The sequence below is a fragment of the Pelmatolapia mariae genome, linkage group LG18, assembly GCF_036321145.2.
Source record: "Pelmatolapia mariae isolate MD_Pm_ZW linkage group LG18, Pm_UMD_F_2, whole genome shotgun sequence".
Classification (NCBI taxonomy): domain Eukaryota; kingdom Metazoa; phylum Chordata; class Actinopteri; order Cichliformes; family Cichlidae; genus Pelmatolapia; species Pelmatolapia mariae.
The window spans coordinates 33,959,564-33,982,207 of NC_086243.1; the positions used below are offsets into that span (position 1 = coordinate 33,959,564).

Sequence of the window (22,644 nt, forward strand, 5' to 3'; positions counted from 1 at the left end):
ATGTCAAAGTCAAAAATGACACCTAACAACACACAACAAGCTGCGACCACATTATTGTGTGTTTGCTGTTTGTGTGCTTTGTTTCCTGTTATGATAGCAGGCATACAGCCATGTTCTCAATGTCTCAGCTATCATTGATTATTTCTGCTTTTCCTCTTCTATTAGGCACTTCAACTCAATGAATGACACACAGAAAGATTTCATGACTGTGTTCTTCAAAATAAGGAGAATATGTTATCTGCATCTGAATGACTCATGTTGCCTTGTTTCTACTTTGTTTGCATATTTCTGCTTTTTGGAAACGATTTTCTGAATCATTCAGTAGTTTTTGTAATAATAATGACATTTAGCAACACTTCAAAATGATTCTCCAACATTTGCTGTTCAGACTTGATCTGTTCTTACGTGTGTGATATCCAGAATGAAAAACTCAGCTCAGGTAATAAAATGGGAGCTGAGCAGACTGCAGGGGCTTCATGGTCTCTCCTTTGATTCCATTAAAGTTCATTTGTCAGCTCTGAGTTGAGGATTTGAGCTGTTTCTCTCACAGGTGAAGAACACAGATCCTTCCTGGAATCATTCTTGAAGCAGAGTTCATGCTTGTAACTGTCATTGTGTTATTAAAGTGAAAAGCCACAGCTAACGGTGTGGAGGCTGCAGAGCAGAAACCCACACAGCCCGTCTGCTGCAGGAGAGCAAGTTTGGATACAGTCAGTTTGTGCTTCACTCACACGGGTTGTTGTTTATCACACAATGAAAGTAGAATCAAATTCTTCATCTTGAAATCTTTATTATTCACACTTACAAACACAACTACACTGTCTGACATTTGAAAATCAACCAAAAACAAATCAAACAGAAAACTTGTGATAAAAATATACCTGATGATTTTTGTTACTACAATAAAAGTCACAATAAGTAAAAAAGAATTCTAACTCAGAGTAACAATACATGTAAAGATGTATTTATTTCAGATGATCTTCTAACTATTGAATAAAAAGGCAAAATAAGCACAACACATCATAACTAACATTTGTGATACTGATCAAAGTGATGAATGAGATGAATTGATGAGATTTGATGGTGAGAAAAGGCGAGCAGAAAACAGTCAGTCAGCATGTGTGCAGTTGGTGGACGCTCCCTTGTTTGTGAGGATCATCAGCAGAGAGAGTCCACAGCAGTACACCAGACTCTTCACTATCAGCACTGTGTACAGCAGGCAGAGCAGCTTCACCCTGCACTGAGACTGGAAGGACACTGAAGGACAGACAGACACAAAGAGACAGACAGACAGTCGGGTTATTCCTCTCACATCAAGGAGAAAAAGTCCAAATAGAAACAGTCACAGCTTCTTCTTCAAGTGGATGAATTGATGTAGTTTTTGTGTCCACTTGGGGGCAGAAGAACTCCACAAGCAGCTAACAAACTGATCTCTGACATATTATGGTCTGTCTGCTGTTTGGTGCTGAGCAGCTAGTGTACAGTGGCTTTATCAGAGCTTGTTGGATGAAGATTTGATCAATTAGTGACACTTTAAGTCCCTAAACTTGTTCCAGCTCCCTCATTGGACATTGGAGCTGTCCATGCAGAGAGGCAGCAGGTGATCTTACAGTCAGCTGGCTGCAGAGCTGGCAGGTCTGCTGGCTCTCTCTCTGGAGGACAGGAGGCTGCTGGAGCTGGAACCTCTGAAACAGAAAAGGAGTCAAATGTTTGGAGCTGCAGTGAGAAATGTCAGTCCTCTGCTCCTCTGCTCTCTTTGACAGCATCTCCACATGAAGCTGAATCACTGCTGAACACAGTAACCAAGCCTTCATTACCTTGTTGTGTTTGGGCCTCCACTGTGCCCCCCTCATGCTTCACGGAGCAGCTGTATTTATATGTGTTGGTGTCCTGCTGATTGATCAGTAAGATGGAGGCGCTGCGTCCCGACTCTCTGAGCTCCAGCTGCTCTCCCTCAGCAGGGGGCAGCTCCTCCGCTTTTTCGCCGTTCTTCTTCTGTCTTTTCCAGGAGAACTGGACCAGAGGAGGAAACATGGCTGAGGCCACACACAGCAGGGAGCTGTTCCCCTCCAGGTGGGCTCTGGATGCTGCTGGGTACACGCTCACCACGGGCTTCACTACCTGCTCATCTGAAGTTTGACAGCAGCAACAAGCAGCACAGACACACATTCACACAGTCAGCAGCAGCTTCCAGCACTGCACTGCATTCAGTCTGATCCTGGAAACTACATGGACTCTGATCACTAAACTACTCATCAATACAAAGTTCACTACATACACTGGATTCAGCTTCATGTTTGCTTCATTCACCAGCATGTTTAAAAAGACAAACTGAATTATTTTCAGCTCCATTTGTCATGTGCTTGCTTGTTATTGTTTTAGGTAAAAATGTAATACAGTCTGATTTTAGAATATTTAGCTTCTTTTTCTTTATACAAGTGAAAATGTATTTTCCATATTAGTGCTTAGACACGATTTCTAACAAAGCAGACTTGTAGTGTGTTTTCTCACTTTCCCTCTTCCCCTTATTTTTTCTTTCCCTCTACTTTTCTTTATCTTTCCCAGTTTATGCATTTCCTTTTCCCATCCCCAGTCATGTATGTTCCAATTGTAATAACTTAAAAGTTAAAAAAATACTAATAAATAAATAAACAAAAAATAATGAAGAGCAATCAAGTTGACAGTATGGCACAGCCAAACTTGGAAAAATAAGTATGTTGGACTTTTTTCAGACAATAATTGTGCTACAGTTCCGAACAGTACAGGCAAATAAAACCCAAAAAAGAAACAGATACACACATACACACACAAAAACCAGACATACTCTTCTCTCCAAAAACACATTCATCTTTTTCATAATATACTGCACTAAAAATAAAATAAGCTATAATTGCACATGAATCAATTCAACCAATATTATTTACATTCTTGTTTTAATAGATTTTAATCATAAGAACCATATCTGTCTTCCAGACTTATTTCTTTTAAAATTCTTTAGTTTAAAAATTGGAAAATCCCAGCATTTTTTATTTTGTTACACAAAAAACTGTAGCACCAATTTAAACACAAAAAATAATTGTTTAAAGAATGTGCTATTTTTTTTTATTTTAAATACATAGTCCAAAAACATATTCAATAAAAATATTTGTCAAAAAACATTTAGTAAATTTAAGTCATGTCAAATTTTTATTGTCATGTACAAATCCACACAAATGAGTTAACCTAAGAAAAACATAACTGATGTTACCAATGTGATTTTTTTCATACATTTTTACAACATCATATAACTTCTGAATTTTCTAATCGGTATCTGATTTAATTATTTTCTTAATAAAAGATTTTTTTGCAGTAGCAAAATAAGTTTATTGAACTCTTAAAAATATATTTTTTCTTCCACTACATAAAGTAAAAATTTCCTATCAATAAATTTATAGATTAATATTACTTCACCATAGTTTATATTTACAGATTTATTGCTACTTATTTTGACATCAAATATGCTCGTGTGTCAAAAACCAGCAGATGGTGCAGAATTACTGAGATGATCAAATCTTAAATATTTGTAACATCACTAATATTTGCAGAAATAAAGAATAACTTTAGTTGTTCAGTGAGATTTCAACATGTTTTCAGAGATTATTGAGCTTTTCTTATGTAACAATGGCTGCAGATGAATTCTCTACTAATGATGAAAAAACTAACATGTAAAGCCTGAAGCAGCAGAAACTGACTTTAAACACATTTTCAGCTTCTACAATAAAACAACTGAAGGAAAATAAATGTTTGTTCTTACCTGTTACAGACAGTTTAGTTCCAGAGCCAAAGATGAGGTAGTCATATCCTCCCACAGTGAGACAGACTGCTACAAAAACCTGTCTGCTGTTGAATGTGTCAGCTGAGGTGAATGAGTCCAAATGAGGAAGCAGGATCATATTTCAGCTCCATGATGTGTTTCTCTAATGTTCATATCAACATGACTGTCTCTTCTTCTCTTTTCTTTTAGCCACACTAGCAGCACAGCTCTGATGTTAATGTCAGTCTGTTGGTCAGTCCACTACTTTATTCCACATGAAAATAGAAAATCTGAAATGTGCTGTGGCATGTCTGCTGGAATCATCAGTGTTACATTGTGTGGCCTCATTCAGCTCCAGCAGCCTAGTAGGACCCAAAGCAGTCACTAGGCCAAACTGCCAAACCCCACTGACACACATCACACACACCACAAATGCCACACTCACAGAGAGACAAAGATAGAAAACAGAGGGAGGAAAGATGGATGGAGGGTAGGCAGCAGAGGATCAGGGGACCATAACACCATCTTACACAGTTATTAACTAATGAGCTCATTGACTAATCTGAAACATCACTTTGATTTTTCCAACAGCTTCACTGGAATTTCAGCTCACAGTGGATCTGCAACATGAGCAGCTGAAGACCTTCAAGAGCTGAACTTGCAGTTATAAATATACTTGGATTAAACACACAGTTGTACTTCAGACACTGTGGCACAATCGTTTAAGGGAAACAACATCAAATTATCAGATTGTCCATCACAAATCTGATCTCAGCTCAATAAAAAAACTAAAAGTTTCTGACAGAAGAAATGTGACAGAGAGAGGCTGAAGTCTCCTTCTCTTTCTCCTGTCGTCACATCTTTGAGGGGGTAAAAGGATTTAACATCCAGCCTCATGTGTTAGACCCAGATTTGTGGCATCACTGTAAAAAAAGTTATTTTCCCTATGTGCTAGCAGTAAATCATATTTATTTCTAATCAAAGTTATAATCAAAGTATAATCCTGATCAATATGTTAAATGAGGAATGTAGTTTCAGTAATTAAAATAACTGCTGATATCATGTAAACACAGTGATTGGTGACTACCTTCCAGAGGGAGGAGAGGTGGGGTGAGTGAGCACTTGTCAGAGCATAAATTGGAGCCTCAGAGATGTTCAGGGTTTGTTTCCAGCAGTGCTGTGAGATGAGCAGTTCAGATGATCGGATACCAGAAATTCACCATTGGAAATTCTAGCAGACACACCAGAGAGATCAACCAGCTGCCCAAACAATGGACTTACAAATTCGACATGGATTTGGCTCCATCTCTGCTCATCATCATCATCTTTGCTCTGTTGGATTATAATTCTAACGGTTTGGACTCCCATCATTTTCCTGGTGGATTGCAGCTTCTCCCAACACTCAGAAGATGTGGGACTCACTTTATTCCTGAAGCATCGAATATTCAAGTATTAATATCACCACTTCACCGAGTTCTTTTGATTCCTCAGAGGCATCCGATGGAAGACAAAACACTCAATAGACGCTCAGTAGACCATTTAACACTTTATTTCACTTTCACAATAGTTCTAGAAGGGAGATGAGTCCTGCAAGACACGTTGCTGTGGATCTCAAAATTACCGGGCACCTCCTGCTTCCTGCTTTCCTGTTGGATTGTTTCCATTAGCACAAAACACTGAGATGAAACAAAATTGAGCACTAGATCTGCTCATTCTCTCCTCCAACCTCTCTCATCCCAAAGATAAGGACAAAATCAGCATTAGCTCAGAGTAGGTTAATGAGATAATTATGATTGATGTGATTTGCTTATTATTTTGTGACTGTTATTATCATTTAATTCTGCCTCTGCTTCACTCCTGCCAAATTGCTTAGTAAGATATCCTGTAATTACAGTTTAAATTGTGGACATACCCTTTTAAAACTTTATGAAACAGTAAAGGTAAATATAAGAATAGTGATCATTTTATTGTAAACAGCTCTTAGAGGTTACTCTGGGCCTTTAAATATAACATTCCCTTGGGCCTGACTGTCCAGGCCTCTAACATCAACCCTGTTACTAACAAGTTCCACGATCTAGGGGGGAGCTGTCATACTGAGGTGACTGGTAGGATTTGACCTGCAAGGCTACTCAGCTCTTTTTTTCTTGTCAGTGGACAGAGGGAAAACACCTGGACTTTAGTCATTAGAGCTGAGCGAGTCCCCTCACCCACACCGGCTCTATGTGAACTCTACATTGCCTGCTGGTTAAAACCAGCTTAACTATAAATCAGCAGTGAAACTGGTGATTGTTGGATTTCCACTTCTTAGTGTATGTATGCTTGTGTGTGGTACCTACTTTTTTTTACTCTAAGCGTACCAGCCAACCACTTCCCAACATGCCTAAGGCTAATGTAGGGAAGGTGGATGCCTCACACGCAATGGCAGAGTGTCCTCAATTTGCTGTGTAGCCAGCTCCCTCTCTCACCTACTACTACTGGAGGACAGCTATCAGGAGGAGGCCTTTGAGGGTGAGTCCATCCTCTATTCCTGCTACCTGTCCTGTGGGCAGCCCCCAGCCAGGTCATACATTTTGAGGTGATGGACAGGGCATTCACAGCTCTGGATATTGCCAACCCAGGACCAGGCAACGGTGACCTCCAGGTTCGGCACTGGTGTCGCTGCTGCCTGATTTTAAGGACCTGGTGTGCAGGCAGTTTGCCTCCCCTGGTGCTGTGCGCAGGTGGTCCTCTGCCTTCAAGACATTTTCTGACATGCAGAGCCAGGAGCAGACTGCCTGTGGTCCGCTTTCCCCAGTGAATCAGGCTCTCGCCCTGTTGGTCGCGTGCCTAGCAAGGACTGTAATATTATGAACTCCCTCCCTGCTAGCTAGACTGCACAGGGTTATGTCTACCAAGGCCTGTCTAGCCAATTCGGCATTGATTTTGTCCCTCTACCTGTGTCACCTGTCCAGTCAAGTGCAGACATGTGCCAAGGACTCTGGTTGATGCAGGTGAGCGATCCCATATGGAAAAGAAATAGTAAAAACTTATAAAAGACTTGCATAAGATGTGGCCTACTTCATATAGTGAATCATATAAGGCTTATATGATTTACTCATGAAAGTTTCACTTTCTCATTACTTTCATATATTGTTTTAGGAAGTATCCAAAACATACAAGTTTCATTTATATAATTTTTCAAGGGATCTTATATCTGTTTTCCCTCTTGTATGCTTTTCATACATGGGATTGGCCATCTCCACTCACCTGGCTTCACTCATGAAGGAGCAGGCAGGGGTGCCTTGGCCTCTTTCTGGATGGTGCACCTTGAGTTTCCAAATTCATTCATTTTTATGTACATTGTAAACAGTATCACAACTTTATGTACGTGTGGTGTCCCAGCTTCAGAAATGATGACCGGGGCTGCCTGACGAGGCTACCTACCAGCAGCCATTGTCGGCCCAGGGAAACCCAACTCCTGCAGCATGCTCTGTAAGCGCTAGGAAGCCCAGGGTTTCCACGCTTCAGTCTGCTCCTGAGGCCTTGAGCCCTGGGGATCTCAGGTCCCATCTGGAGGCTTTTTGCAGCCGTAACCCCCTCATGCAGGGGAAACTGGGAGGTCATGCCCCCTCCCTCATGACTTTTCCACGGAGTAGGCCACCAGTCCCCTCCCCTGTGTGTGGACAGCGCGGGGCAGCTAGTCAGCTCTGGGGACGGACCTTCGGTCATGTTCCCAGCTTTACCTCCCACTTCCAGCTGGCTACGCCCCCAGTTCCCCTCCCCTGTCTGTGGAAAGTGTGGGGCGGCCAGTCGGCTCTTGGGATGGACCCTTGGTCACGTCACGACAGCCTTCGTCTCTGCGGTCGGCTTAGCGTCTTGCTGGCCGATCATAGCGACCTGCTCTGTAAAAATCTATGTATGTAAAATATTTTAAGGAATGGTTCAGTATTAGTGCAAATGTTTTCACTGTAACTGAAACACTTTACAAGATTTTAATGATCACAAAAATCAGATGTTGGTGGTGGTTTGATAATAAAGAGAGCAACACATAACACTCACCTTTCTCTGTGGATGTCCAACCAGGGTAACACACAGCAATCCCAGCATGTGGGAACATCATCTGTGGGATGTTCCCCTTAAAAATCTTTTTGTTGATGAGCTGAATAATGTGGACACTTGTCAAGTCAAGTCAAGTCAAGTCAAGTTTATTTATAAAGCACATTTAAAAACAACCGAGGCTGACCAAAGTGCTGTACAATAAAATACAAATAAAAATGCTATAAAACACAGGTACATAAAATGCCTCACAAATAAAACAATTAATTAAAAACAATAGGTTAAACCTTGCTAAAAGCCAGTGAAAATAGGTGCGTTTTAAGAGCAGTTTTAAAAGTTCCTAGGCTTGTGGAGAATCTGATGTGAGGGGGTAGACTGTTCCACAGTCTGGGTGCAGCCACAGCAAAAGCCCTCTCCCCCCTAGTCTTTAATCTGTACCTGGGAAATCTAAAAGCATCAAATCTGCTGACCTCAAAGATCTCCTAGGGCAGTAAATGCTAAGAAGCTCTGCCAGGTAAGGAGGTGCAGTTCCGTTAAGAACCTTAAAAACCAGCAGTAAAATTTTAAAATCAATCCTAAAAGCAACTGGGAGCCAGTGGAGAGAGCAGAGGACCGGAGTGATGTGGTCTCTCTTTTTGGAACCGGTCAGCATGCGAGCAGCAGCGTTCTGCACCAGTTGGAGGCGATGCAAACAGGAACGATCTAAACCAACGTAAAGGGAGTTACAGTAGTCCAGCCGTGAAGTGATAAAAGCATGGACCACCCTTTCTAGATCGTTCCTGCACAGGTAGGACTTGACTTTAGCTAAAATCCGTAGGTGATAAAAAGATCCCTTGACTACGGAGCTGATTTGTTTATCAAATTTAAAAGATTTGAGAAAGAAGCTCAACACAACAGTCAGTCGTCATTGTCAAGTGTGGAGGAAGGAAGGCAGCAGAAGTCTTGGCAGAAGAGAATATTCATGCTAATGGACATCATCCAGTGGCCCCTGGTGTTGTTAACAGAAAATACAAAGTTACTGTCACATAAAATATGAGCAAAGTTTAGAGAAAGTTCAGAGAATAAGATCCACACCTCTTCTAGTGTCACAGTCACACATCCTCATCTTTCAGAACAAGAAATCAGCCTTCAAGGTGGATTTGGAACTATTGCATTTAATAACATAGAACATATTTCAAATACACATACAGGTATATTTATAACAGAGAGTTTAACCTCCACAAAAAAGTTCAAAATAAATTACCAAGACTGTGACAAATAAATCATCACAGCATAGAAAGTTAGCTGTTAATATGAGCGCATCAATTTTAATCTGTTAACTACATGTTAACATGTTGCAGCTCCAGCATTTTTTAGATTTATCAATTAAACTATTAAAAAATTAATCTTACAGTAATGAGTCTGTGTCATTTTATAAACTATTTGTGGGACTCATGTAATGGGTGGACACAGATGGAAGTATTGTAATAGATATTGCCCCCCCCCTCCATAATTTCATACATTCTTATCATTGTTACATTATGTATTCAGTTCTTCATTACTATTTCTGACACATACTGTGCTCACTGGCAATCCAGCTAGGATATTCTGATCAGTGATGATTCCCACGGGTGGTGCTCACGCAGGCACTAAATCGGGCAGCTTTGGGGTCCTGTGTGTTTTACTGCACAGATAAGCTGTGTCCCAAAACGTCGGCTGCATCCTCCGGAGGCCGCATTTGAAGGCCGATTACGTCACAGCCAGGCGACGAAGGCTGTCCCAATTCGTCGACTCCTTCAAATGCGGCCAACAAATGCGTCCTTCATTTACCCGAATTTGAAGGATGGGTCCGGTGTGTCCTTGGCGGCCCACCATATCCCAGAATTCATAGCGCGGCCCAGCCAAATTTCAGCTGCCAACAATGGCGGCCGCTACTAAGTTTTAAAATTAGTCTTATTAATCTTTCTGGGTCGCAAAATAAACTTTTAACATATTTTCAGGCGAGAAAGTTGCTGTGTAAATTACAAATATCTGCTTGGTTTATCAAGACATCGTATATTTGCAAAACTGTGCCGACGTTTTCGGAGACGTCTGTTACCCACCCGCTCGATAGCAAGCCGGGGGGTTCAATGGTCACTCCAGCCGGCGCGAGCAGCGGACTCCCGGCTTCATCGTTTTCAGACCCTCGCTCTTTCGCTACTCAGGTTAAACATGATATATAAGTCACTCGGATAACATAAAAATGTAATTGTTTGCCTTTTTCGGTGTTTTATTTGTTCCGGAGTAAACCGGTTTGGCTGAGATCAAAGTTATTAGATTATTAGATTAAATAAAACTTTATTAATCCATCGGGTGGGTTCCTCCGGGATTTTCACACAGCTGAATAAACGTTAAACAGAAAACTGATTAAACAGAAGTGTGAGACGGTTGAGAATTTATGCCTGTTATATTTTAGATAGCAAGGAGCAGACGGCCGAGTTTATTAAACTCCACCACAGCGGTGACGCAAATCTGAAGGCTAGACCGTCCCATTTCACAACCTCGCTCTTCCGGCCTTCTTGGTCTGCGGAGGACCCGGCTCACGTATACCGCGAAGCCCGGGTCCTCCGAAGGATGCAGCTGACGTTTTGGGACACAGCTATAGCCTGCAGAGTGCAGCTACGCTAACTGAAGTGCTTGTGTTTTGTATTTGCAGGTGAGCACAAGTGATGTGATGTATAAACAGAATGATGTTGACGTATGAGAAATGTATTAGAGTAAGGTACTGTCATTAATGGAACACAACGCTAATGTCGGAGTTTGTGATTTACATGATGTACCTGAACTGGTGTTAAACGGAATATCACATCGCAAATGATTAATAAGGGGATCGAGAGGGTAGTCTCCAGGTGCTACAATACTAGTTGGATGAGCATGCGAGTGTGCAGAATATTGGGTAGAACATGGGTAGGAAAATACTGAGTAAATGAGTACTTTGTTAACACAGGTTCAGTAGCTATGTGTAAAAGTTGTCCTGTGTGTTTTACTGCACAGATAGCCTGCAGAGTGCAGCTACGCTAACTGAAGTGCTTGTGTTTTGTATTTGCAGTTGCAAATGAGCAAGTAAAGAGAACGATTCTGAACTCATGCACGCCTGGAAGTGTCATTTGTCCAAGTGTGCAACAAATATTGGAGGCACGTCGTGTCCAGCGTGATGAAAATAAGGAAGGGGCGTGGCTACAGCAACCACGATGGACCTCGAGGAGCTGGCAGAGACTGTGTCCCAAACACTCTGGAACCTACAACTCGACCAACTCAAAGGGGTGTGTGCTGAAGCTAAAATCCCTAGTGGAAATGTCACAACAAGACGAGCGTTAATAAAATTAATTACAGAATCTATGGACAAGGTTATTAATGATGAAGAGCAGGATGTTGCACTCTACTATCTAAAGAAAATGTTAGAAAGTGTCGACCCAGCGATAGGGAGCACCAGAAACACAGAAAGTGGAGGAAATACAACAAGCTCGCCACAGGGAACTCAGGAAACAAGAGAAGAAGTTGATTTAGCAGAGAGATACGCACAGCTCCAGAGAAACAGCGAAGCGCTGCAGGAAGAAATTAGGAGGCTGAGTGAAAGGGTGGAGAGGACACCACCAAGTCAGCCAACCACCTCACAAAATGTGTTTCCTGTCGCAGCCAACCGCCTTTCGGAAGTGACGATAAGGAGGGAATTCAAGATCTCTGGTCAAATTGGGGAGAAGGGCCAAAAGGACAGACTCTCATACACCAACCTGATGCATCAGATTGACAGAGGTCTGAACAAAGGACACAGCGAAGTGGAGGTTATAGAGGCTGTGGTGAAGTCTGTCAGCCCAGGTTTGAGTCTTAGAGACATGCTTGAGATAAAACGTGACCTCACCCTCCCCTAATTGAAGGCCATATTAAAGGGGCATTTTAAAGAAGACAGCACCACAGATTTGTATCACAGACTAGTGAACGTCACACAAGACAGCCGTGAGTCTCCCCAAAACTTCCTCTTCAGAGCAATTGAGTTAAAAGAGAGGCTGCTGCTCGCATCGGAAGACACAGGGTCCGATGAACAATACAGCCCTGAGCTCATCCAGAAGAAATTCTTGAGGTCGGTTAGTACTGGGCTACTGAGTGACCCTATCAAGTTTCAGCTCAAGCCCTATCTGGATGACCCTCGGGTGACAGATGAAACCCTCATTGATAAGATGAATGAAGCAGCTAGTGTTGAATCAGAAAGGCAATTGAAGCAAAAGAAAACTATTGGCAGCAAATCTGTAAAAGTAAATGAACTCCAGACAGAAAGGAAGCCAGTCAATTGGGTCTGGGGGTAGCCGAAACTAGGTTGGGAACTCAAGAGCAATCAGCTGAAGTGGTGAAACCCAGGAGCCGCAGAACACCTGTTGTAGCTGCTTCCCGAGAGTCAGAGCTGCATGAAACGGTCAGGCTGCTGAGAGAGGAGATGGCTGAATTAAGGAGGAGCATCACCACCCCTCAAGGCCCCACTCGCCCACTAAGAACCAGTGGGAGGAGGGGATGTAAGGCATGCCAGGAGCAGGGAACCAATGATGGGTGTGAACACTGCTTCAAGTGTGGCCAGCCAGGACACCTCTCCAGAGGCTGTAGAGGGCGAAGGGGGGCAGCAGAAAGATCGGAGGGCACTCAAGCAGCAATCCAGACCATTGCCCCTCCCAAATCATTAATTCCCATCCATGCTGAAGCAGATGACAAGTTGCATGAACTGCTTTGGAATCGAATAAGACAGCTGGAGGCAGAATTAGAGCAGAGTGGCAAGGCTAAAGAGACTGTGGGTGCCACGTATGCCAGTCATCTCTCACTACGCTGTCAGGCTAAGCTGAGAGCCCTGATCGGGAAGAAGTGTATGGTGGATTGTTTCTTTGAAGGGGTAGAAACACAAGCATTGTGGGATACAGGTTCACAGGTGACTATCATTAAAGAGAACTGGAGGAAGTCCTGCTTTCCACATATCCAACTGAGAAGCACAAGTGAACTCCTAGGTGAGGATGAGGCTCTGGTGGGCAAAGCAGCGAACCAAACACCCATACCCTTCGCAGGTTGGGTTGAGCTAAAATTTAGACTGGGGTCAACTAGAGATCCACAGCCAGAGTTAGTTGTCCCCGTGCTTGTCTAAAAAGAGCCAGGAGTAGCAGAGCCACCTATCATTGGCTATAATGTGATTGAGCATTTTGTGAAGGATGGAATGGAGCAGCATCCAGACGTTACACCTGCTGTGAGAGGCAGAGGAGTTCCAGCCAGAAGAAGCTAACGGAGAACTGTCAAGTGGTGGTGTCAGCAGCGAGTGCCTAGACGAGGGTGAGAAAGGTGGACTGGAGTCAAGTGCAGAGGAGGCAGGGCGAAGTGCGCTGTCTGGGGAGGAGAACGGAAGAAGTCAAGAACAGGTGTCGTCATCTGATGAAGAAGACGAGGGAGAGCCCAACTCACAGCCAGTTCCCACAAGAAAGTATCCTTTTCGATGCAGAAATCCACCCAAGACACTCACGTATGACACCTTAGGTCAGCCGTCAGTCATAAACAGAAACAAATGATGTCCACAGCTAAAAAGAAAAAAACTAAGTTCATTGTCACATGTTGAGTTTACTGTGGTGACAGTTTAAACAGAAAGGGAAGTGTTCACAGTAGCAAATGTTAAAAAGACCAAATTTGACAGAGCAACAACTGCATATATTAGTTTAATAGTTCACATGAGCAGTGGCGGTCCTAGCCTGTTTGGCGCCCCGGGCGAACACGCCCTCTGCCCCCCCCCCCCCCCCCCCCACACACACACACACACGCACACACACACACATACACACATATGAAGAGAGAGAGTATGCATAGTATGCAAACGGCTACCAAACAGACATCATAATTCGTCATACAATGAGAACAGGACAAATCAACAATTGACACTGACTAATTAATATTATATTATTGTATATATTGTTTGGAGTTTAGTCTCTTACTGTTACTATTTTTACCATTTCTTCTTGGAGGAACTGTAACCCACATAATTTCCTTAGGGATTAAGAAAGTATTCTGATTCTTAATGTTTTAGGATACATGACCTGCCATTATCCAATGACACATCTGCTTACCTGTATCTTTTGCTCGTTTCTCCTTGTAGGAGCCATAATTAAATGTATTGAATTTTAATGATCACTGGGTTTTCATTTGTTTGGTTGCTATGGTGATGTGTAACGGGAGTCACGTGGGTGCTAGCGGTGACATTAAGAGGGCGTTGTCAGTCTGTCATTCACTGGTTTGATTTTGACAGAGAGGAGGGCTGGGTAGCCGTAGTTTTTGTTGACCGCAGCACAACGAGTTTCCCCTTGTTGCATTAGAGCTGTGATGTTTTAAGAGTTTGAATCGCGAGCCGATCACATTGCTCTGTAAACTTTTCAAGCACTTTAATAAACAAGCAAGCAATTCCACCTCTGGCATTATTGCGTACAGTTGACAGCGCGTCAGGCAAATAGGCAGGCTCCATCCCCGGCCTCTAGCGACTGTGGAAGTCGCTACCCTCCTCTTCTTTTCTCTTTTTTTTAAACTTTAAAAACGGGTTGTGTGTGAGACTTTAAATCAACAAAATATAAAATATACGTTTTAAATTGTTATTGATCCCTTTACCCCTGGTCCTAAAGTGTATATTTATTTTCTTACTCTTCTTATATTTATTGTTTGTTTACTTGCACTGCTGTAACTGGAGCCTCGTCGTCTCGTCTCTCTATATACTGGACTGTATGTAGCGGAGATGACAATAAAGTTTACTTTGACTTCAGCAGCGCGCAGGCGCACCGAGGGCTCTCGCGCTCACTTTTCGCGTATAGAATTTCGAAAAAACATCGGTGCAAATTATAAGTCTGTATCATGATGTCTGCTGTTTTCGTGTTTGTTGGTTTATTTTTATTTTGTTTTATTTTGTGAGTTGGTTATTAGATGCTGCTCCAGCCACCCAGAGAATCCCCCGCCGCCCCGCCCTCTCCTCCCTGTGCTGCAAGCAGCAGGCGCACCTCGCAAACGGAGGGCGCCCTTACTCCCAGCAAATGGGCGATAGAAAACCGATCGGTGCCTATGCCATTCCCAGTATGCGCTGGCATGATGTCGGGGCAGCATGAGTACGAGCAATTTTTTTTTTTTTTCCGATACCCGTGATGCCGCCCTCCACCACGATGCCGCCCCGGGCAACCGCCCGGGTCGCCCGTATCTAAAACCGCTACTGCACATGAGTTAAACAGGGAGTACCAGAACCAGACTAGCTACACATAGAGAGATACTGGCTTGTATGTGAGATATACAGCAGTAAATGTGTGTCTGTGTAAAAGGTTACATGGTAGAGTGTTAGGTCTACACCTTCAGTCTGATACGGAGCACGCCTGAGTGGCGGAGAGACTTTACAGACATTGCCTGGCCAGTAGTGTCTGTTGCTGGTACATGACATAAAGGGGGAGATGTATGTCATGCCAAAGACTGTTACCGGACAGAAAGTATCTTTAGAGGCTGACTCCCAGTGAAGCTACTGCTGTAACCTTCTGTTGAAGACATGTATTGTGGGAAATCTCTAATGTCGGGACAACATTAATTTTTGGAGGGGAGAGTGTGGGACTCATGTAATGGGTGGACACAGATGGAAGTATTGTAATAGATATTGCCCCCCCCCCCTCCATAATTTCATACATTCTTATCATTGTTACATTATGTATTCAGTTCTTCATTACTATTTCTGACACATACTGTGCTCACTGGCAATCCAGCTAGGATATTCTGATCAATGATGATTCCCACGGGTGGTGCTCACGCAGGCACTAAATCGGGCAGCTTTGGGGTCCTGTGTGTTTTACTGCACAGATAGCCTGCAGAGTGCAGCTACGCTAACTGAAGTGCTTGTGTTTTGTATTTGCAGGTGAGCACAAGTGATGTGATGTATAAACAGAATGATGTTGACGTATGAGAAATGTATTAGAGTAAGGTACTGTCATTAATGGAACACAACGCTAATGTCGGAGTTTGTGATTTACATGATGTACCTGAACTGGTGTTAAACGGAATATCACATCGCAAATGATTAATAAGGGGATCGAGAGGGTAGTCTCCAGGTGCTACAATACTAGTTGGATGAGCATGCGAGTGTGCAGAATATTGGGTAGAACATGGGTAGGAAAATACTGAGTAAATGAGTACTTTGTTAACACAGGTTCAGTAGCTATGTGTAAAAGTTGTCCTGTGTGTTTTACTGCACAGATAGCCTGCAGAGTGCAGCTACGCTAACTGAAGTGCTTGTGTTTTGTATTTGCAGTTGCAAATGAGCAAGTAAAGAGAACGATTCTGAACTCATGCACGCCTGGAAGTGTCATTTGTCCAAGTGTGCAACAAATTAGTTTATTAGATTTAGATTTCCTGGGGTGTTATTCCCAGGAAATATTAGGATGTCAGCCTCTCTGACTTTATCTCTCATTAACTCATTTCTAATCTTGTCCATTCTGCTCACTGCCAGTGAAAGTCTGAACATCTTCAGCTCGGCCTCCTGTCTTTTTGTCAGAGCCACAGGATCCAAACCAGATATCACAACAGTTCTTACTAACATCCTGTAAACCTTCCTTTCACTCTGGCTGCTATCGTTCTATCACAAATCACCTGACATTGATTTAAAGTTAGTAGCACAGTGTGGCTGTGACAATGCTGCTCAAACTTTCCTAAATTACATTCCAAGTTTTATACTGCTCAAAAACATAAAGGGAACACTTGGAGTTACACTGTGTTGTTTAAGTGTTCCCTTTATTTTTTTTGAGCAGTATATACTAAGATCATTTAAGCACAGCAGATTACTGTGAAGGACTTTAGGTTTACTGATGGATTCACCTCCATCTCCTGTGTTCTTGCTGTCAGGTGGATCCTTGTGATCCTGTAAACAGTGATGCACCTTAGAGTCACAGACAAACATGTGGGACATAGACAGAGTTCTGAGATGTCCCCAGAGAGGTGGCGTCTGATACCCAACCTGGGTAGGTAGGTCAAGATGGCGCCTGTGTTTGGCTGTGCCGCTGCCTTAGTCTGTGTGTTTGTTTATTTTATATGCTATGCAAGTGTTTTTGTTACAGTTTTTTCTGGTGTCACCTCCCTTCAGATTTATGATCGTCATGCGTTGCTAGCGATCAAATCTGCAATGGATAACTTTCAGAGTCAACGAAACGAGGCTGTTTTCCTACCGCCATTAGAGCACGACGCAGCACCCGGTCTACCTCCACTCTTGCCGGTTAGCTCATTTTTGCTTCAGAGGCCTCGTCGGAGAAAGCGGGGGAAGCGAGCCGGCCTTCACGTCCTGCTCCGTCGTCTCCGGAAAGAGATGGACCTTCGGGGGCTCTATTCCTGGGTTGCTACCGGTGAGATTCGGCTGAAACTTGTCGGAACCGGATTAATCCCCGCAACCCACTATGTTTACCACCCAGGCTGTCATCTGAAAGCATGGAAACCCAAGCCTCATCGCGGCAGGAACCCTGTTTTGCTGCGCGGCTTACCACATAGCGCGGACCCTTTCCTTGGAAACTCTACCCCTGTCCTGGTGAGTCGCAGCCTTAAATGGATGTTAATTAATGCCCGCTCAATCGCCAATAAGTCTTATATTTTAAATGACTTGTTCTGCTCTGAGAAGCTTGACTTCATGTTTATCTCTGAGACGTGGCAACGTGAGAATGAAGTCTCACATCTTTAAGAGCTTTGTCCCGCTGACTGCGCATTTCTCTGTGCACCTCGGATATCTGGACGAGGAGGTGGAACAGCTGTAATTTTTAAAAATACTTTTTTATTCCAGATGATTTCTTCAAGCTGCTACAACTCTTTTGAGATGCTTACGATAAAAATTGGAAGAGAACAGCCCATATACGGCATTTTAATTTATCGTCCACCTGGGTCTGCTGCAGCTTTTTTGTCAGACCTACAAGACCTTTAACTTCCACCAGTTTGCCTCCCCTGGTGCTGTGCACAGGTGATCCTCTGCCTGCAAGACATTTTCTAACATGCAGAACCAGGAGCAGATTGCCTGGCCCGCAGATTGCCATCAGGCTCTTGCCCTGTTGGTCGCGTTCCTAGCAGGGACTGTAATATTATGAACTCCCTACTAGCTAGACTGCGCAAGGTTTTGTCTAACCAGGCCTGTCTAGCCAATTCGGCATCCAGGTGACACAGGTGACACCACCTGTGTCACCTGTCCAGTCAAGTGCAGACATGTGCCAAGGACTCTTGTTGATGCAGGTGAGTGATTGCCCACCTCCACTCACCTGGCTTCACTCATGAAGGAGCAGGCAGGGGTGCCTTGGCCTCTTTCTGAATGGTGCACCTTGAATTTCCAAATTCATTCATTTTTATGTACATTGTACACAGTATCACAGCTTTATGTACACGTGGTGGTGTGATGCTCAGTCCAAGCTTCAGGAATGATGACCGGGACTGTCTGACGAGGTTACCTACTGGGAGGACATGCAGCTAGAGGTCATGCCCCCTCCCTCATGACTTTTCCACGGACTAGGCAACCAGTCCCCTCCCCTGTCTGTGGAAAGTGTGGGGCGGCCGATCGGCTCTGGGGATGAACCCTCGGTCACGTCACGACAGCCTTCGTCCGACCGCGGAGACCATTGAACCATTAATACTGAATACTGAACCATTCCTTAAAATGGCTCAGTATTAGTGCAATTGTTTTCACTGTAACTGAAAAACTTTACAAGATTTTAATGATCACAAAAATCAGATGTTGGTGGTGGGATGATAATAAAGATAATAACACTCACCTTTTTCTGTGGATGTCCAACCAGGGTAACACACGGCAATCCCAGCATGTGGGAACATCACCTTTGGGTCATCTGTGGGATTTTCTCCTTAAAAATCTCTGTATTGATGAGCTGAGTAAGTGTACACTTGATCTGAGAAAGAAGCTCAACACAACAGTCAGTCGTCATTGTCAGGTATGGAGGAAGGAAGGCAGCAGAAGTCTTGGCAGAAGAGAATATCCAAGCTAATGGACATCATCCAAGTGGCCCCTGGTGTTGTTAACAGAAAATACAAAGTTTCTGCCACATAAAATATAAGTTTAGAGAAAGTTCAGAGAATAAGATCCACACCTCTTCTAGTGTCACAGTTACACATCCTCATCTTTCAGAACAAGAAATCAGCCTTCAAGGTGGATTTGAAACTGTTGCATTTAATAACACAGATCATATTTAAAATACACATACAGGAATATTTATAACAGAGAGTTTAACCTCCAAAAACAAAAGTTCAAAATAAATTACCAAGACTGTGACAAATAAATCAGCACAGCATAGAAAGTTAGCTGTTACAGTTTTTCTCGATTGCTTAAACACTTTTCTTGAAACTATGACTCGTATTCTCAAAACAGTAAACACAAATCCATAACGTCTCACCCAATTTCCCAAACACTGTATTTTCAGGTCAAAATTAAGCTCTACACTCAAAACCATTCACTCTTGCAGAAAAAACAAACTTTGCCCACAGACATCACACACAAGGCCTCAAAAACACACACACTACAACATAGTCTTACACATTGGTGCAATAAATTTAAAACAATATTTCAAAAACTGGCAAGTTATGTTGCTTGTGGTTCTTCCCCTCAAAAACCTTTTCACATCATGAACACAAAAGATCCAATGTACATACAGTGGCACATTTTTATTCATGTACCATACAGTACAACACACATCAAAAACATTATTCCACCTCAGCATCCTGTCTGTGGTCTGGGTCAGGCCCGGGAATCTCATCCACATCACAGGCTATATTGGCCCTGGCCAGGCAGCGGGGGTAAAATCCTCTTGCATGCCTGATCCACCACTGGCATGCATCTACTGATATGTATAGGCAGGCTTCTTCCACGACCCGGAGGAGGTGAACACGGACATAAGGTTCTCTGTCATACACTTTCTACCGCCACGCCGAAAATAACTCCTCTATTGGGTTTAGAAAGGGAGAGTATGCAGGCAGAAAGATGTTAGAAAACCTTGGGTTATTGGTAAACCAGTCATGAACCAGAGCAGTGTGATGGAAGCTGACATTACACCAAACAACAGCATAGTGAGGCTGCTCTGGCTGTGCTGGTTCCCTGTAGTCCCGCTGGAACATATGTTGTCTTAGGCCATCAAGAAAAGCAAGGAGAAGCATAGTGTTATAGGGTCCTAGAATGGCATGGCGGTGGAGTACCCCTCGTTGGCTGATGGCTGCGCACAGAGTGACATTCCCTCCACGCTGACCAGGGACATTTACAATAGCCCAATGGCCAATTATGTTCCTCCACCTCCTCCTTGGTGTCCTAGACCTCCTTTTCCTCCTCAACCTCTTCCTTTGCATCTCTTTGAATCCATTGTTTCAAACCTGAATGAGTTTCTGATTGATGTGTGATAAATTTTGACTCGTAGTGTTTCCACTTGGTTAATTGTGTGCTAATTGAGCTCAAGCTGTGCTGACTTAAGTTAACATTATTGAATGCAAGTGCTTTCTAAATGGCCACATGGTGTAAGCACTGAAAAATGTAGGGATTTGTGTGTAGAGTTTTGCAGTAACAGTTCACCACATCTGACTCATGTGTTAAAGCAGGGGAATAGTGTTTATAGTTCAGGGAAACGGGTGTGGTTTTTGAAAAATAGCATTATGGTTTTGAAATTTTAGTTCAAAAGATTGGTTATAGTGTTTAAGCAATCGAGAAAAACTGTAATTTGATGGCTGTGTTTACTGTCTGATACAAAAATACCATTTTTACAAAGGTGTGGTGAGTTAAGCAAGAGTTATTAGCTTTTACAAGAAAACTACAATGTTTTGCTGATTGGGTGAAGAGTTTTCTTATTTGTGTGTAGAGTTTTGCAAAAATAGCCAATAGTTACAGAAATGTGCTTAAGCCATCAGAAAAAACTGTAAATGACTAAGATTCAAATTGAGGAAATGTGAAGTTATGTGAGTTCAAACTAGTGAACGAGAGTGTTTTACATGGAATCACTTTTTCTGCTGTCAAATATGTGTGTTTAGTCCAGTCAGACTCTGATTCTTCTTCAGCAGCGATGTTGGAAATGAAATTAAGCAGCTGCTCAAATGTGATTGACCAGGAAACAAAAGGAGAAAGCAGAAATCTTGTCCTGTGATTCCAGATTCAACATCTTCAGATACAAAATCAGTTTATTTAGACCAGAGAGAAAAAAAGGTGATAGAAAGATGAGGCACTGTGACTGATTCATCCTCTATAAACATCCACAGGAAACTGATGGAAATCTGTCCAACAAAATCAGCGTCCTAATGAGCCGCTGCTAGAAGGACAAAATCCTGACCTGACATCAGTCCAAGATTTGTCTTTAAAATGTCCTAAAGTGAAAGTGTCTGGTTAAATGTACTGAAAGGTGTTAAACAACAAGTGCTGCTGGAAGAGTTTTCATGAAGAGAACATTAACACTGTGAATGAGGGATGGACTTTGATTCAGTTTGACACAATCTGTTTTTCTTTCACTTTGAATAAATGTTTTTGTGGGACTGAGGATACATTTGTTTACATTTGGAAGTTTGATGTCATCTGTTCCTCTTGTTTCTGTCTTAAAACATGAAAAATCTGTTCAAAACAGAAATAAATAGAATTGAATTTCTGACAGCAGTAAATAAAAATCTCCCTGAGCTCAGTATGTTTGTGACTCTGAGATGGAGGTGAAATCTGTGAACCTGGGCTGTGGTTTACTGCTCTCTTCCTGTCACAAACACTGTTTGACATCTGTTCATCTGTTGGTTTTTGTTCAGGCTGCAGGGATCATTTCTCACTGTGGGTATCAAGCTTAGCACAGTTGCAGTAGTAGATGGCTGAATGATCGACTTTAACTTTCTCTATCTTTAACTCACAACTGTTCTGTGTATTCATGGATGAGAAATCATCTTTCTGAGGATGACCGTAACCTTTGTTAAGCGTGCAACTACCTCTCTTAGGCATATACCCAATCACTCTGAATGTTTCTAATTCTTTTCTCTGGTACCAGAATACTACGTTGTTGACATCACACTGTTCAGTCCCTCCACAGCTGAAGGAGACACTTTCTCCAACTCTCCTGGTCAATGTTAAATCGTCCTGAATCAGCTGTTCTGCTGCCATGGTAACCAGTGCTGTAGAGACACAGACAGATAGATGAAGGTTAGTGTGACAGTGTTTGTTACAGGTTGAGTTTGTTGGCTCCTGATTGGCTGGAAACACTCACCTGAACACAGACAGCACAGAGCAGCAGCTGGGAGGAAAAGCATTTTGTGCAGTGGTGTTTCCTCTGGTGAACCTGGGGAGAAGTGGCGCTCTGATGCAGCTGAGGCCAAACAAGGACGAGCTGTGAGATCAGACGAGGGCCACGTGGTTTCTAACAGGTCCTCAAAGCTCCCATCAGCCCCTGCGGCCCACAGATAAGACTGCTGCTGCTGATTGACAGCTCAGCTGAAGCTGCTGTGTGGTTTCATCGTCTTCATTTCAATCTGACAGCAGATCCAAAAATCTGGGTCACATGATGCAGAAACACTCAAACACATTCATGTTCCCACAAACACATTCAGGTTGCTGTGAATTTAGTAACACACACTGTTATCTGTTGTTTAACAGCTGTGATGAAAACACTGAGTATACAAACTACATATAAGTAACCGATCAATAATATAAAGAAATTTATATGCTCTAAAAATAACTCAAAAGTTCATACTTTGTTAACAACGTAGTTTAGAAAAAATAAAATCATACATGTTACACCCCTAACAGGGCCTCCTCCTTAAATTTCCCTTCTGTGGGTGTGTCCTGACAC

At 42.8% G+C, this 22,644-nt stretch overlaps 1 protein-coding gene across 1 annotated transcript; it reads right to left on the reverse strand.

Annotated features, from left to right (window-relative positions):
* Nucleotides 1-940: 940 nt before the first annotated feature.
* On the reverse strand, nucleotides 941-22,285 carry LOC134616810 (immunoglobulin lambda-1 light chain-like). Its single transcript, XM_063461823.1, has 6 exons — nucleotides 22,063-22,285; nucleotides 21,635-21,970; nucleotides 3,794-3,841; nucleotides 1,818-2,129; nucleotides 1,611-1,685; nucleotides 941-1,257 (listed from the first exon to the last, which is right to left on the reverse strand). The coding sequence occupies exons 1-6, from the start codon at nucleotides 22,103-22,105 to the stop codon at nucleotides 1,109-1,111; spliced, it is 963 nt and encodes a 320-aa protein (XP_063317893.1). The 5' UTR covers nucleotides 22,106-22,285; the 3' UTR covers nucleotides 941-1,108.
* Nucleotides 22,286-22,644: the final 359 nt, after the last annotated feature.

Bases quoted from the DNA above. Each gene is read 5' to 3' on its own strand.
- LOC134616810 (XM_063461823.1), bottom strand. From the start codon at position 22,105: ATGCTTTTCCTCCCAGCTGCTGCTCTGTGCTGTCTGTGTTCAG. The intron at 21,971-22,062 runs GTGAGTGTTTCC...GTGTCTCTACAG, and splicing joins TCTGTGCTGTCTGTGTTCAG to CACTGGTTACCATGGCAGCA. The intron at 3,842-21,634 runs GTGAGAAATGAT...TCACTGTGGGAG, and splicing joins TGCTAAGCTTGATACCCACA to GATATGACTACCTCATCTTT.